Genomic DNA, 17,766 nt, shown 5'->3' with positions numbered 1-17,766 from the left:
GGAAGGACACTGAAGCTGTGTCCCAAGCGACGTATTGAGGCTGTAGGTTCAAGAGGTTCAAGTCTTTTGGGTCCCTCAAAAGACCTGAACCTGCTTTATAGCACCGATGGTTTCAAAGGGTAATGCAGGGTAATATGCGGAATAATACTTGATAATATTAATTGAACAGCAATATATAGAATAAATATAGAGTGGAATAAATGGTAAAGGGAAAATATGAATATGCTATACAGTATGAACATACATAGCACCCTTTACAGTAGGTAGCGCAGTCATACATTCCTTTTAATTCCAATGGAAAGTTTATACCTTGAATATTCCAAGAATTTAGCATTTTCTTTTTCTAACCTGTCTTTATTATTTTCCTTAATAGCACCAAATGCATTCTGGTCTGTGAAGTTTCCAGAGCTCAATAGATGAAAAAGATGTCTCCTCTCAGTCATTTCTCTCTTTTGTTTAGCTCTCTAGTCTTTCCCTTTCATTACGCACTCACATAGTCAACACCTCTTCAAGACAAAGTCACCTCTTTGTAACCTTTTTGCCGCTCCCTGTCTTTATTCCGTCTTGTCCTCCTTGCCTCTCAGTGATGATGTGCCATATATTTTGGCACACTACTGGCCATCCTCTCACTCATTTATCTCCTCCTCTTGTGCCTACCTGTCTTACTTTATGTTCATCTCCTTCATGTCTTCTCTAGCTTCAGGTACCCTTCTTGCTGTCTCTCTCTCTCTCTCTCTCTCTCTCTCTCTCTCTCTCTCTCTCTCTCTCTCTCTCTCTCTTTCTCTCTCTCTCCTGCTCTGTCACTTGGCTGTCTCCGACCAGACAGGAAGACTCCCTCTCTTTAAGACAGCTGACATGTGGCAATTTCCCTTCGTTAATGACAAGAAATGTGCCAATTACCTCTCCGGATGTTTCACTGCCAATCAGATGCTAACGAGCTGCAAGTGTGTGTATGTGTCTGTGTGTGTATGTGTATGTCTGTGTGTGTGTGTGTGTGTGTGTGTGTGTGTGTGTGTGTGTGTGTGTGTGTGTGTGTGTGTGTGTGTCTGTGTGTGTGTGTGTGTGTGTGTGTGTGTGTCTCTCTGTGTGTTTGTGTGATTGAGCCTGTTGGCATGTGAGAAAGTTGGACAAATGCTATATGAGATATAGTCTTCTGCAGATTTTTTATCATTTGAAAGCTTTTCACAAGTGTGGTGTAGATTGGCTTACCTTTTCATCTCTGGTTTTATTAATGAGTCCTAATTATAGTCGGTTCAGAATAAATGATGGCTGAACTGTTGCTCACTTTTGCTCTCGCACAACCGTTCCCACTTCTGACATAAGGTTCTTCCACTTTCTATCTCTCATCACTCGGCCTCCCTCCCACCCCTCCATCTGTGCTAAAAAGCGCTTTTGTTAAATTTTTAATTATCTTCTCATATAAAAGTGCTCTTGACATCTCGGCGCAGCACGTTTGCAGAGGCTGCCTCTGCGATTTGTGCAAAATTGGATAACCACCTCTTTGTATCAGCTGTCCATCTCGATTCGAAGAATAGACCTTTTACTTACTAATATCCTGTACTCTGCACACACTGATGTGAGCTCTAAATAGCTAAATATTTATGATGTCAACAAAACCCATCGTTTCTCTTGTTTGCATCATCTTTATTTGTTTTACTGGGCTTTTCAACATGACACAGGGAACAAAGGACACAAAATGGCAATCAGATCTCTCTGAAATCTTTGCTCCCTAAACACAAGGGTCCTTCTCTTTGGTTATGTTTGTCATTTTTGTTAGTGTCATTCAGTATCAAAATTAGTGGTGGTATTGTAACACAAAATACAATCTACATAACCATTGTTCAATGAATACATTGATGCATTCACTATAATTATTGTAGCCTCCTAGTTAATGATGGAGTGGTAATAGTGCATTATGCTTTCATTATAATGATTGCAGGTTTGAGATCAAGATAATGCGCAGGAGTTATTTGCCTTATTTATAATGTATATTATAAGATGACTTTTATAAAAGATATTTCCGTGTTGAAACCTCAGGGAGGTTTTGTGAGTTATTATTGAATTCTTGTGCTCCAATCCTGAAAGTCAACACAGATGTCTAATTGCCACCTCGGCAGATGTCAAGACACATTTGTTGCAGTGAAATTAAAACAGAAGCCAACTAAATATAAATCTAATTTATATATACACCTAACTCATATGTACAGGCTTTGCTATAAATTCCTGGAATAACCATTATAAAGCGTTCTGATTCATTTGCACCATCACGCTTAGTGAATAGTTTAAGGTCACAAAAACTGACACCTCAGAATTGACATTGTCAACAGCATGACAATGACACATCTATTACCATAGAGTCTTATGTCTAAGTCCATACTACACTTCTCATTGATTTGTGTGATGATAAAGCTGCTTTCATTAAGCATCTACTTGTGAATTAATTGAAATTAGCATCTGCTAATATAAAGACATGTTTTCTTCTCCGTGTGGGAAGTGTCGTTCATAATGCTGTACCATTATGTTGAGGAATTAAGATGACGTATAAGATATATCTACGACTGAGTGATCGATGTAATGCATACATCGCATCTTATGTTATGCAGCACTTTATTTCAATGCACTCTTGTGAGAGAGATTTAATTTCAGCTGGTAGATGGCTTGTGAGGGAATCCTATCCTGCCTTTCTCATGAGATTGAGTCAGCTAATATATGTTTATGGCGGAAAACACTTACAAGCACCAAATTAGCATATAATATACATCACACTTACAGAGGTTTACTGTAAAGCTCTGCTGATATTAAGTAGTACTATATGTCTTGCTGGATATTAAGAATCCAGTGTTTGGTCAGATGCAAGTTTGTCATGGTGATAGGTGTTTTATGGGCTGCTCAATGTAAGTGTAAGTGCATTCATGTGACGGAGGGCTGGGTAGGCAGAGTTTGACTGTGACATAATTGTGTAAAAATGTTTTGAACATATTTTCGTCTCAGCCCCTCCAATGTGTTCCCACTGGATAACAGAGCAGGCAGCTGAGGTGTGACGCTGATGGCGTCTTTGATATCCGTCATGTCAAGCAAACACAGATACTAGTGAAGCTGGTGATGCTTGTAACTCAGTGCATGTCACAATCAGCCCATCTTCTCTTTTGAGAAAGTTCTAACAATGCCGGTCTTACAACATCGCCCAATGTGTTGTACATCCCTGCACCACTCCATGCCATGTATGTGTTTCTTATGAAATCTAACAACAGTGAGCCCGCACATCGTTTTGTCTTGGCGGCCCTTATATCAGGTTATTGTCCCACCTTTTTGAGATACTTTATCTCTCATGAGAACAATCTTTTATAAACATCCTACTTATCTTCGCCTGTACTGCTCCTTAGGGTCTTATCTCTTATCAGGCCCCGCTCCTCGTGGGATATCACAATACACAGGAAGTTAGCTATTTGCCAGGTCTCCCCATCGCTGTACAGCTCCTTTTGAAGAAAACCAGAGAACCAGCAAATATTGTTGAATCAAAGTGGCTTCAGAGTGTGAGGCGGCACATGTTATTCTTTTTGAAACCTTCCAAACCTTTACACCTCTTGAAGAGAAAAGGGATCTTGGTGATTTACTGCCGTATAAAGGCTCTAAATGGTCTCCTGTTCTGTGATAGTGCCAGGAGTTCAATATCCGTATCATTTAGAGAAATGAAACTCATAAGGAAAGGTCAGAGAGACTCTCAGATTCAGGAATGTTCTCTACTGCCTGACTATCCTGCTGTTACTGTCGTGCTTTGTTCTATGGGGAGAGTAAAAAGAGCATGATAGCTATTGACTTTTTGTAGCAGGACCTCAGAGACGTAAACAATTGTGCTCTAATCCTGGCACTCACTGCTATTTGAGAGGTTAGTCGGAGACGAGAACAACTATAGCTGTTTAAACACTTTGCTGTGATTTTTATACAATTTAATGAGGTCAACCTGTTATATGTTCTCACAACGTCTGTTTAAAAGACATTTCTGTTGTCTCCGAGCTCTTTGTCCTTTTTCTTTTTTTTTGTTCAAGTTGTGCTCTCTTCTTCCCCTTAGGTGGAGTGGTTGAAGAACGAGGAAGTTATTGATCCTGCAGATGACAGAAACTTCTACATCACCATCGATCACAACCTGATCATCAAACAGGCCCGCCTCTCTGACACTGCCAACTACACTTGTGTCGCTAAGAACATTGTGGCCAAGAGACGCAGCACCACAGCTACAGTTATTGTCTATGGTAAACGAGCACCATCTTAACACTGAACATAGTCAATGAGATCTAACAATACTCTGTCATCTTCTGACCAGCAAACACTCTTTCTCCTTATTGGCTAAAGTCAGACACTAGTGCAGAAGAAAAGTGTTGAATTCCTATAAGAAGGCAGCTGAACTCCAAAAAACAAAATTCAAAGTCACTCTGCATAAAGCAAAATCCTTCTCTCTCCCGGGGCGTGTAACATTTGCTCATTTTGTTCATGCCGGAAGGTGTGCAAGGAATGGAAGATAAGTGTTTTTTCTGAACTGTAAGCGAGGTGCTGATGTGGCTGAGCCATACTTAAAGAGACCCCTGCTGTGGTTTCACACAGACTCACCCACTGTTTCCCCAACATCAGCTAACGTGGCTGTTATTGCACAGCACGGCTGTGAAGTGAAACAACGTCTGCTCGAGGCTGTGCATTTTCAAACTGAATAAAGAGACAAACGTGAACAGATTCTTGAAACTGATGCTTTCACCAGGGTCAAGTTTAAAATCTATAATTCCCTCATCACTGTCTCATGAACATTAAGAACAATGTGGCTAGTGGGGGTCAATGTAAGGGCGATAAAGAAACACAAATTGTAAATTCAAGAGAGAAGATTTCAGGGACAAGGGTTGCTGTCCGTGCAAGGCTTTCCTGTCACTAGCGTTGAATAACTGCTTTGATGTCAGCTCATCCTTGACAGAAAGTACAACAAACCACTGCGTCTGTTCGTGCTGTCCTTGCTCTTAGAGTGCACTAGAACATGCACTTTAGCCCAGTGGTTTCCAGCCCAACTCACGACATGGACACTGGAAACAGGAGCACAAGCAATGGAGAAAAAGAAGGGGAGAGGAGATAGATCCATAATCCATGGAGGAAAGAGAGCAGACAATAAAGAAATGTGGGGCTTTGGCAGTCTTCCCCTAGAGTCCAATATTTTGGGCTTCACTCATAAGCATGTCACATTTGAAAGTCGGAGGCTCCAAGGGGCCCAGTTCCACCATCTCAAATGCCACGGACTTGTTCTCAGCCACAAGCCCTGGTGTCACTCCGCACTGGATTTAGTCGCTGACAGAGATGGATGACAGAGGGAAGAGAGGCATTAGGAGGAATCAGTGAACGGAAAATGCAGCAATGTGACCAGTATTCACTGTCTGGCTGCATGGCAAAGTAACAACCAGAGATATCAGGGTCAAAAACTCTGTTTGTACAATTTACAACGGGCAATGATAAATTATGTAAATTATGTATTGATAGGTCACACTGAAGACAAACCTAAATAAATCCAAATGTAATGTTCTCTGTGCTTTTACTGGAATTTTCAATTTATTTGTTTTTTTTTATTTTCTTGTTATTTCATTTAAGTTGTCTTTTATTTTATCTTATTGTATTATAAAGCACCTTTTAACTTGTTTTTGAAAAACGCAATACAAATATAAGGATGAGGTGAGAAAACAAGTAGTCTTGAGTGATGTTTTAACATTGTTTTATTCCCATGTATACCAGTGAATGGTGGTTGGTCGACATGGACAGAGTGGTCAGTGTGTAACAGCCGCTGTGGCCGCGGTTACCAGAAACGCACACGCAGCTGTACCAACCCAGCCCCGCTCAACGGCGGCGCCATCTGTGAAGGGCAAGGCATTCAGAAGCTGCCGTGCAATCCTCTCTGCCCAGGTATGGCATCAAATTACAATAAACCCACTCGGTAGTGGGTGGAAAGGGTATCGGTGCACAAAAACGGAATTCACAAAATATGATACAACTCTGTGTTTGCATATTTCGTTCTGTTTGTGCCTCCACCCTTACGTGTGTGTCTCTCTCCCACATATCCCGCTGTCTCAATCACGCACACATTCACCCACTCACGCACTTGTTTGTCTTCATCTTCTCATTTGACCATTTCGTTCACTCTACCCCCGTCTGTCCTGTCTGTTGTGTGGTAGTGGATGGCGTGTGGACAGAGTGGAGTAAGTGGTCCACCTGTGGGACAGAGTGCACCCACTGGAGGAGGAGAGAATGCAGCGTTCCAGCACCCAAAAACGGGGGAAAGGACTGTGAGGGCATGGTGCTCCAGTCCAAGAACTGCACCGATGGGATGTGCATGCAGAGTGAGTACCCGACTAATCCTCTGCTACTCTCTCTGACCTGCCAACCAAAGAAATCTCTTCACCCTTTGACCATGAGTTTCACTTTGCTCTTTCATTGACACGCTGTGTTTCACATGCCCATATAATACTCTCACCCTGTCTCTCACTCACTCTGTTTCGCTTCACTCATACATAAACAAAGAGACATGCTAAAACGCCTTTTCTGTGTCTTCTGCAAGCAATCTCTTTATTTGCACATTCATATAACACAAAAGCTGTTGGATAAAAGTGACATAAAAGAAGAAACCACAGCACGTCTTTTCTTGTGTCAGCTCTGCTGCAGATTTAAGTATATGTTAAAAAAAAGACTAGGCCACATTGGAAGTGCTCTAAGTAATTATCCTTGTCACAGGCTAAGCATTTAGGAGTTATATTTAAAATAATAATAAGTGATTATATTGTAATTACATAAAGGGGTTCACATCTACACGACTGCTTTGATTACTACCTTAATTTAAAAGCTCTGGATTCCTTAGGTCCAATGAGAGGAAACACGTGGCCACAAAGTGACACAAGTGTAGACTTGCTTCTTTTCCTGCTGGCATTACATGTGTTGCAAAGTGAGCAAGTATTGCGGACTACATAATAATCTAGTCTTATAATGATTTCAAAGTATCTTACAAAAGTCTCCCAAGAGGCACCAGCATTTCTTTCTCATCAATCATAATCCTTCGATTGCTTTTACTGTTTTGTTGCTAACAAAAAAAGGCCAACGGCAGTTTGTGGTGCAGCCACAAAAAAAAGAATTCTGCTTCTCTTTCTTCCAGCAAGTTGAAAACAGCCACGCAGTTTAGTTGAGCCAACGACCGTGCTCCCTCTCCCTTATAATACATTCACAAATTGGAGTCATGCTGCAATTGCTCTGATACACATGTGTGTTTACTGCAGTGTTAAGAAGCTACTGGGATAAGTATTTAATACCTTGAACTTCAACTACTTAAACAGTCTTTGCCTTCTTTTCTTTGCCTGTAATAATAATAAGAGGAAGTGGAAGAGAATGAGGTAGCTGGAAAGACTGCACAGAAACTGAGTTAAATTCTGTGTCTAGTTTAATAAAACAATCCTCTCCAATGAACATCTTTGAAGGTGTTAGACCCCCACACACTGTCACAGATGCCTCCATTATGTGTATAACCTGCTACAGATGGTGATTGTGACACTAATAATATAACAAAGGCTCTGCTGCTGGATGTCTAGAATTTGATACAGCTGGCCGTCACTGTGTGCAGCTGATGTGAGATTTTGCAGCACTGGAGGGTTGTTAACTGCTACCAGCAGTATTGTGTTGACACGATGTGCTATAGGTTATGGTTGACGTCACATTGGCGGCACATATGCATCTTTAGGTGCGGATGGCTGATGGATTTGCATGCGTCTGTCCAAAGTAAACACATACTGTATGTCCATATGTATGGAGGACCAACAGGAACCTATGACTTCAGTGCTCAATGATTTCATTTTGCGTTAGTATCAGAGGAATGCATTAGCGGATTTTATAGCCAGGGTCATATGTCTACAGTGTATAGAAACATCAGGGGAAAAATCTATAAAAACTCTTATAAGTACTCTTATTTGTCTTATTCATCTTATTTTATCTCTGCGACTCAGCCTATCACAGAAGCGTTAGTTCTCGGTAGATTGATGGCCAGCTTGCAGAGAATATAAAGCCATAATGATATAGATTTAGGATCGTTTCAGGAATTGATTTTTTTGGAAGCTAAGAGGGTGAAGCCACTTATGTCAATGCTAATGACCATTTCCACTAGCATTTAGAAGAACGGCCCATTATCTAAAAGCTCACATTATGGCAAATATGATTGGGAATGGAAGTTGTGTGCAATCTGAACTCACCTCGGACTGCTGATCTGCTCCCTCCAGTGCAGGGCTGGGATCTGAGCAAACACGTGTCTGTGGATTCCATTGCAGCTTGATCTTATTTTCTGTTGTTTGACTTTATTTAAATCATTTCAATTGCAATCCATCGCAGAAATCTGGCAAAGGAATTTGATATACAACCAGAGCTGGAAATAGAACTTGAGATGCTCAGTCTCCATTGCTGCACAAAAACACAACTGACCTGAATCAAAAAGGAGATAGTTGTATTATAATTTACTTTGCAGCTTGTTCATCACATTTAGACTGTCGGAGAGTTTGGGGTTTGGAGTTAACAAAGTTATGTATCTACAGATTGATCGAGAGAGGTTGCACTCTGCCTGTTCAGATAGAACTTCCCAACTCTTAACACAAGAGTGTAGTTTTCACAGTTCGCTGAGGCTGACATGTCTAAATCTCTTGTTTTGCGCTCCCTCTGTGGTCTGCCTTCCCTGATTCTAAGCCTTTGGTAACCCTCCTCTCAGACATGACATTTTCTTGACATATTGATGTAGAGAAAGGGGGAGCGAACACTCCAGCCAGGGCAAATGCTTTATTGCTATCAAACACCAGAGACAGGGAAATCATCATTCTAAGGTTCGCTTCAGGCATCCAAGAACATGAGGTTATTTACTTTGAGTGGATGAAAAGTTTTGATTAGATATAAATATCTTTGGCATATAATCATGAATTTCAGTGAGTGTAGATTCATAACCAAGAAGTAGTACAACATCAGTTTTGCAACATGACAGTATTCTTCTCTGAGGATTCAAGGAAGTAATGGCTGAAACCCAGACAGTGATTTCCTGTACTACGAGTCCCCTTTTCCTCCTCAGCTCTATGTTGTCAGTAAGGAATAATCTTTGTCTCTCTGGGGCTCTGAGGTTTCCTTTGGAGGCCACCCACTGAAGCATGCTTTTACTCTTGCTATACTGTAGACTGACGGATGAATAGAAACTCTACAGGATGGGTTCAAATGGGCCATCCGTTAGACTGACCCTGACAGTCATCCCCCCCCCCCGCTCCGTCCTGGCCTTCCCTTTGCCTGATTACATGAACACACCAGCTCCATCTATCAAGCCATTGATTTTCCTGTCGGTCCACTTGTCTGCCCGTGGCTCTCTCCCTCTCCAATAAGGACTTCATTGTTTGTATAGTTGTTTATGGATGTCCCAGGGAGACTGAATATTATGTGCACTAGTGCACTATCCCTGGCTGCCATTCTGCGCTACTTCTCCTTCACGTCAACAAACAACAAAGCCAACCAAAAGCCCGGTTACGGCCCAAAAACCATCTATGAGGAAGATTTTGCATTCTTCTTCAACCTTTTTCCATTTCCTGCTTTACTAACATACGCAATCCTTTTATTTCTTGCACTAACCTCTCCATCCACCTTCCAGTGACATATGCAAGGCTGTTGGTTCTATTGACTCTGTTGTTGGAGCCCACACTTTATCAGTCCCTCCATTCCCCTCACCTGCCAGCATCAGTCCTGCTGCTGCTAAGGCACTAAGCCCAGTTGATGGATCACACCACTCCCTCACAGAACCTCCATGTTCCCCCCGTTCCTCTCATCCATCTCTATACTCTGTACACCGATCTGGAGAGGAGGGGCCAAATCAAGAAAGATCGCTTCCCTGTGTTATCACTCCTACTCATGAGTTTGTTGCTGTCTCATTTGTTGAGTTTGTTTTTCTGTTGGCTTAAATTTGATTTTCATCATCCCTCTCCCGCCATCTCCCCTCCCACCCTCCCCCATCCTTACCTTCCCTACTCTTTCTCCTACCCACAATCTCTACCTCTCTTCAAGGTTCCTTATATCAGAAGTCCTCTGAGGCAAAAGACAAGAGTGATTTTGGAAATTCATGTGAGTTATTGTGGGGTTTTTTTTATCATTTATTTTTTTTAACATTATTTCTACATTCACGCTCATTTCTGTCTCTAATCTTTATTGAAAGGTTTTACAATAAGTTTACAGTCAGTCATAGTCCCAGATTAGAAACAAAACTTATATTGCAAACAGCAACGTTTTACAAGTGGTATTTTTTCCCATTAACGTAAAACAGAACAATACAACAAATGTTTGCCATTGTCCTTTTATGTCCATCTCTGTTTCATATTTTACTTGCAGATAACCACCTCAGGGCATTTCCTTTTTTGATTTCCGCTCTGCCCTATGTCATAATGTGTCTCTATTTGTTTACCAACTATTGTCTAACTCAGAGCTGACAATGCCCTTTACCCTATTGCCCCTCAAGAACTTCAGCCTGACACTTTGCCTCGTCAGGAGCTCAGGCACTCGGGCAAAGAATTTAACCCACTGTGTCTTTGGCAGTGCATATCTCTAATATTTTTCTCTCTGTATTTCACCCTCCCTCTGTAAATCTCTGCGTCCTCCTAGAGAATGAAGTGTTCAATAATCCCTTTCATTTCCATTTCTTGTACTTTTCCCTCTCCGACAATGGCTCATGTTCAAAGGGATGTATTAATCTAAGTGATACATTTTAATGCGTACACTGAGCAGGTTGCTGCCTTTATCATCAAAGCGTGGATGGGAGATTGTTCGACTGAGGGGATATATGTTAAATAACTGCAGGGAAGCTTGGCAGAAGAAGCACAGTGAAATTACATTTTCAGACTTTCATCAGTGGCTCCCTGCTCTGTTTTCTGTTCATGTCTGTGCTAGAAGAAGGATTAGAGGCCTAACATATATGAGGATATATCTTGACACTCTTCTTTAATGTGATGTCTCAGTTAGGGTTGCATAAAGAGAGCGAGGCCACACACATCCTGGGACCGAGGAAAATGAAGTCTTCCCGTACCTCTTTAATTGTGGCCATTCAGTACATCTTAACTGAAAGAAACTATCTACTTTTATTCTTAATCACTATGTTAATACAGCGAGCAAAAATTAACGCCTTGGTGAAGGTCATACCCAATTTCAATTCGATAGAGTTTCTCTAAGAGCATTGAATATAATGGATTTTAAACTGAGTGTTGAATGACGTGCTTGTTTAGTTAGATTTAAAACGTATTCATCCAGCTAAAAAAACATCAAGTCATAACTAGAGAAAACAAAGCTGCACACGTTTACTCTTGGAGACCAAGGATGTGCTAAAAAACACAACTTATGGCTTTCGATTGTCAAAAAAAACACTCCCTTCTCTTGCTTTTCTCCTTCTTCTCCTTTGTACAAGAGAACACTGGAGACACAGATTGAGTGCCATCTGTATCCCTGAGACACATGAGGCTAATTTACACAAATGCTCAGCATCATGCATGTCCTGAAAGTGCTGTGTATGGATCTATGGTTGATGCTGCCCTCTGCTGGTGCAGATTCTGTTGCATTTGCATACTCAAATGATCTCAAAAAACAGACATTTTTCTCTGATCGAATAACTTTATTCTCCCATGAATAAGAATGCGTCGTTATACTTTGTTCTTTGCCTTTTTGGAGAGCCCCCTGACATCTACAGTGTGATTTTATTGGCTGAACAATGCACATATTCAGGCTCACGCATGCCTTCTGGCATTTCGCTACCTCTAAAGAAGAGTTTCTCCCCTATTGTCAACATGGTGACAGTGAAGAACATTCTTTACCAAACACTACAGAGAGTTCAGACTGTCAGTAGGCATCCATTAAAAGGTCGGATCGGTAATGCGTGCCTGTCTGAGTCTGCGTTTCCAAGAGCCACCATGTCCATGCCAGGCCCGCTAATCACAGAGGTTACTCCAGCTGGAAAGTGGACAGAAAGACTCTGGGAAGGGAGACAGAGATGAAAGACAATTTGAGAAATGCAAGCTATGTCTAGATCTTATCTTCAGTGTGTAAGAACAAAGACAGAGGCAGACTCTGAACTCCAACACATGGCACGGCAATTTGAAGATGAAAACAGCTATATCTCCGTCTTCAGAACTTTTGATCTCGCTTCTGAGTCTGCTTGTTAGGACAGTGTGTCATTGGGTTGCACTGGAGCAGCCGTCCTTATTAATTGCATCGTTGTGCACAGAGTTCATCATCATTATATTTATTATCTTGTTTTTCTAGTTATCTGTATGATGTATGGTGTACAGGCCCCTCTAACACACAACACATCATGACTCTTGCATATGTTTAGCAGACGTCTTTGTAAGGAAGAGCTATTTGTGTGCCCTTTAGTGTATAACATCAGCCAAAATTGAATGTAAAATGGCCAAGCTGAAAGGAGAAAAAGACAAAGTTGTGTGTGACTCTCTACAGTACATGCATCATTATCCCTTTTCACTTTTTACAATTAAGAGTGTCCTCTATTATTTAATCAACACCCAGATTATTTGCCACAGCGGGCCAGCATTAACCACAGTAAAAAAAAAAAAAAGACAGGGGAACTGTATGCATTTATTTCCCAGTAGATGGTTATTAATATCCGGCTCAATCTTAAAACAGGATATTAGTTTGCTGATAATGGTTTCATCACAACCCCTGCATACTGAGAAAGAAAGCTGTTGATGTGAACTCATGAGATCTTAAAAGACTGTTTTTCTTTTTGTCTTTTGTCTCTCCCGCTCCTCCTCCAGTGGCCCCCAGTACAGATGATGTAGCTCTGTATGTGGGTATTGTCATTGCGGTGATCATGTGTCTGGTTATCTCGGTCGTCGTGGCGCTCTTCATCTACAGGAAGAACCACCGCGACTTTGACTCTGATATCATTGATTCCTCCGCCCTCAATGGAGGTTTCCAGCCAGTCAGCATCAAGACCGCCCGCAAAGGTGGGGTTCAGTATTGATATATGTTTCTTTTTTGTGTGTGTTTGCCTGCATGTATTAGTGTGCATCTGTGTGCACATGCTTTATGTCTTGTTTTCACATGCATACATGATTTCCTTTATATCACCTGTGAGTTAGTTAGCGAACATCAGATGGCATTACGGCTATTCATCTTTTGAATTCTTCTGATACTTATAATGATACAATAATAATAGAATACAGATACCAAAATGTTAGCAAAGTTATGAGTTAAATCAGTGTATATCTGATTGAAGCATAAGTAAACAAGACAACAAATCTGACCGGGCATTCGATCGCTGCTTTTGGTACTGGGCGTTTTCGATACACATTTCAGTCAGTTACGCCGATGATTGCATAACTGTAATGTCAGGCGTTGGAAATCACTTGCATTAGCGACCCATAGCATTAACCTGGTGAGATAAGTTTGACTCAGCCGCTCTGGCGCCAGTGTGTGTTAGTGATGATGTGAATGTAAATGTGCCCTTTTGACTGGAGATGAGTAGGAAGCTTGTGAGAGAAATACAGACGACATGTTTTTGCGAGCAAGGTGATGAAACTATTTGATTGCTCGTCGCTGTGATGGTAGACCGAACTATGCCCCTTCATTAAGGCATAATAATGCCAGTCTGCATGTTAAACTCTTAATTAGATTTGGGCTGGTGACGCATGACTTATATAAGATACGATGCAGAATTGAGGACAGGTGGCAGTGAGCTGGACAATAACATAGCAGTGAAACAGACAGATCAGAGGAATTGTTTGTTGTAAATGTAAAAGTCAGTCTGAGGTTTTAGGAACTAGAAAAAGAAAAGCTGGAAAAAAAAAGAAAATAATACACAGGAAAAGAAGATTTGGGTATTTAAAACCAAAATCTTTGCTAAATGTAGGATTGTTGTCACTGTTAAACACATATCAAAGACATCTGCTAATCCACCACTGAACAGAAGAAGAAACATTTGCAAACAACAGCAACAGGCACCCCCAAAAAGTAAAGTAAACCATAATGTTAATGCAACAGATTGTCTTTTGACTAAATAGGTTTAAGAAAAATGTGTTTACGAGTATATTTCATTACTATATTGATAGCCTCTGGCAGTCCAAATCAGTAGATGTCTGAACCAGATAACTGAAGACAGGACCTGATGGTGGTAGATAAACAAATCAAGACCAGTCTATATGTCTGTACTGACTGTCAATGTCAGCAAAGTAATATTAGGTTATTTATTTTGAGCCATTTCTTAACTAGTGTAGAACTCTAACATTTTGGCTTACTTATTTTTTTAAAAAGAACATAATGAGATTACTGCAATAATTCTGACTACACCTTAACTACTATGCCTATACAGTAGTTAATATTTTATATAGCATTTATAATAATGACACAAATATATACGAATACTGTATGACTACAACTATTGTACAACTACAGAAAATTTGAATGAGAATAGGCATAAATCATAATTTTACCCGTCTCTTGTTTTATTTGAACACTTTGTGACCTACATTGACATCTGCACCAATGCAGAAAGTTGATGTTGTTGGAAAGCAGAGAAGGGTCGGAGGTAGTGGAAAAGCTGGAGGAGAGAGCGCTCCCACTGCTCTTGCTCCACCCACTCAGCACAGCTATTGAACATTAATCCTTGTACCTATTGGGTAAACTGAGTGTTAGTGATGCCATCTGTTACTCATGAATCACAGCTGCGCCTATAACTTCTCTGACTGAGTAATGTTTCTTGGTGGTGAAGTGGACCTCCCTAATGAGCGAAAAAACAAATGAGTAAAGTCAAGCTGCATTCTTGCTGATTGCCGCAACACTTTAGTTCCTCGTGGCTATATTGGTTTGAAATTGGCTTCCTGCCAGTTGGAAAGAGTATGCGATGACCGCAAAACTTCTCTCAAGACATTTACTCTGCGTGACTGATGTCACTTTCTTTTCTTTTCCAGCTGATCTCCTAACAGCACCCCCTGACCTGACCTCAGCGGCTGCCATGTACCGCGGCCCCGTCTACGCCCTCCACGATGTGGCTGACAAAATCCCCATGACTAATTCTCCTCTGCTGGACCCTCTTCCCAACCTGAAGATTAAGGTGTACAACTCCTCAGGTTTAGTGACCCCACAAGATGACCTGGGAGGGGAATTTTCCTCTAAACTGTCGCCTAAGCTACCACACTGCCTCCTGGACAACAACGATTGCACGATGGGCCGTCGCACACAGACCCAGACGTTGCTCCGCACTAGGGATCCATCCTGCACCGCGTTGGGCTCCTTCAGCTCCCAGGGGGGGCACCTCATTGTGCCCAACTCAGGTACTGTACCAGACATTTTTGTGTGTTGATCTGTGAGTCATTGAGTATTCATATGTTTAATCAGGCAGAAATGTTTGCGTATTTCAAAATATGCAGAGATAAGCATAGTATTAGAAAGGAATAAATGAGCTCTCATTCATGAAAGAGGGATCTCCAAGTTCCAGCAAAATTTACAGTTCATCTTAAAACTCCTTATCTGTCTTGTGTCTGTGTTCATTGGAGCAGCATGTGTTCATCTACCCGTGGCTCTCCTTTCAGGTGCTTTATAAGCTTTTATTCAGCATTTAGTCAAATTGTGTCTGTGCATGTGAGAAGATGTGAATATGTGTGGGTGTGCATATATTTTCCTACCGGTAGGGTTAAGTCCTCTCCACAGTCTAGTCTGGAGATAGATCATCCATCAGCTCTTCCTCTGTGGGGCCATTCATTTTTTTATTCATAATAGGTGACGATATTCTTAGACCGAAATGTTTCCCTTAAAGAATCCATGAAATGGGCACTTGAAACCCCAGACTTTTCTTGGCTTTGTGCAGTAACGTTTGCCTTGCACACAAATTCCTCCAAAAACACTTTTTTATACAGAATAAACAAACAAGATATAAAGTGTTAATTAGTGTTTAGAGGTGGTAGTAAGCTGATTTAGTTACCTTTGGACAGAGTCAGGCTAGGTGTTTCCCCCTGGTTTCAGTCTTTATGCTAAGCTAAGCTAGCTGGCTGCTAACTGTAGCTTTATATTTAGCGGACAGATGAGAGTGGTATTGATCTTTTCTATAAGTCTCTGTAACAAAGCCAATAATCACATTTCTCATTACACATGGTGAAATGTGCCAAAACTAATAATATTGAGTACTGGTATGATTGTTTCTACCTTTAAGAGACGGGTACATTTTTGAAAATGCGGACTAAACTGGACTGAAATACAGTATAAATTATGTTCCAGATGTATGAAATCTAAGCTTTCTCTTTACCATCTTGCAGGATCAAGGTCACATCACACAGATGTGACCTTAAAATAATACGCCAAACCATATGCAACCTATCAGTGTGTTAACTGCACACAGTATGACAAGGGTTGATGGATACCTAAGGTGTGTGCACTGGAAGTACTGATGTAGAGGCATACTGTTTCCATGCTGTCCTCACTTCAAACACATGTGGGCTGTTTGTAACATGCCAGAGATGCATGTTGACAGGCAAAGACAAACTAGCAGAGACATTAAAGGATACACCGACTCCTCAAGTTTCTTAACTTTTCGTTTTTTTGATTCCTGTAAAAATGTTCTGAGCTGCTAGTTGTGCTCAGCCACCTCATCAAGTTACATAGGCAGAGGGAGAGGAAAGAGCACATTTGATATTTGATCTGTTCGTGAGTCTGGGTAATGAAATATTTTGTGGCACCGTCAGTGTGGCTGTTTGGTATTTTGCATCTTAAAATGCGTTTCCTATCTCTTTTGAAGCTTTGCTGTGAGGGAGAGTGGCAGTGTGCGAGACGTCCCCGTGGCAGAGTTGTGATTGCCTTGCTAGCTAGCAAGAGAAGCTGTCTGTCACCTTTTGAAAAGTTCAGTACAAGGACATGGGAAATCAATGAGCTATCTGAGAAACCCCTCCAGAGAGAAAGTGTGTGTGTGTGTGTGTGTGTGTGTGTGTGTGTGTGTGTGTTGTTGTGTGTATGTGTGTGCATTAGGGAATGTGGGGGGGTAGGGTCCTAAGTAACACATTGGACAGGACATCATATCAAATCAATCTGAGATGGAAAAATGTAAATCATGCTGGCTGCAACATTATGAGAATGCTATGAAGAGCAGAGAGATCATTGATTTTAGAAATGAAATGTCACACCATTTCCTGGTGCCATAGGAGAAGACAATAAACTGCAATATTTTTTTATATGTGGGGCTGAGGGGAATTGTGATTATTACTATACTTCTGTTATTGAAATAATCATCACTTTTTACTAGGGCTTTAAGCGTAAAGTCAGTGAGAGCACAGACACATCAGACCAGCATAAAAAACAAAAAAATATTAGTATTACATATGTATATTTACACTGTGAAACAAAGGTCCCTAACATTCACAAATATAAACCAATTATTTATAATGGATATACTATTTGGATATGTAGTACTGCACCAGTAAAGAGTAGTTAACAGAAGAAACCTATTAAACACATTCATGACATTGGCATGGGCAGTGAAAACCCATCTCTGAAAGACTCCTCTGATCTACCTGACAACTCTTATGTGTGCCTTTTTGCTTGTCTGTGTTTGTGCTCCCCAGGTGTGAGTCTGCTTATTCCAGCAGGGGCCATTCCTCAGGGCAGAGTGTATGAGATGTATGTGACGGTTCAGAGGAAGGAGAACATGAGGTATGCAGTGCCGCCAGCCACATCAATGCCCCAGAGCTGTGTTTACCCCTGTCA

General features: G+C 41.1%; 1 protein-coding gene across 4 annotated transcripts in view; it reads left to right on the top strand.

The window, feature by feature from the left end:
* Window positions 1-17,766, top strand: part of unc5cb (unc-5 netrin receptor Cb) — a 107,007-nt gene that overhangs the window by 78,809 nt on the left and 10,432 nt on the right. Inside the window, exons 5-11 of one of the 4 annotated variants that reach the window (XM_068706187.1) lie at window positions 4,070-4,250; window positions 5,761-5,928; window positions 6,198-6,362; window positions 10,084-10,140; window positions 12,831-13,022; window positions 14,985-15,347; window positions 17,625-17,712. In XM_068706187.1, coding sequence (XP_068562288.1) covers window positions 4,070-4,250; window positions 5,761-5,928; window positions 6,198-6,362; window positions 10,084-10,140; window positions 12,831-13,022; window positions 14,985-15,347; window positions 17,625-17,712 — 1,214 coding nt within the window. The remainder of the gene's footprint in view (window positions 1-4,069; window positions 4,251-5,760; window positions 5,929-6,197; window positions 6,363-10,083; window positions 10,141-12,830; window positions 13,023-14,984; window positions 15,348-17,624; window positions 17,713-17,766) is intronic. The other 3 variants (XM_068706188.1, XM_068706189.1, XM_068706190.1) reach the window with 3 other exon arrangements.

Source organism: Cebidichthys violaceus, unplaced genomic scaffold, assembly GCF_023349555.1.
Source record: "Cebidichthys violaceus isolate CVI_PGR_0920_01 unplaced genomic scaffold, fCebVio1.0.p SCAF_12, whole genome shotgun sequence".
Lineage (NCBI taxonomy): Eukaryota > Metazoa > Chordata > Actinopteri > Perciformes > Stichaeidae > Cebidichthys > Cebidichthys violaceus.
This window is presented reverse-complemented; position numbering and strand designations above follow the sequence as displayed.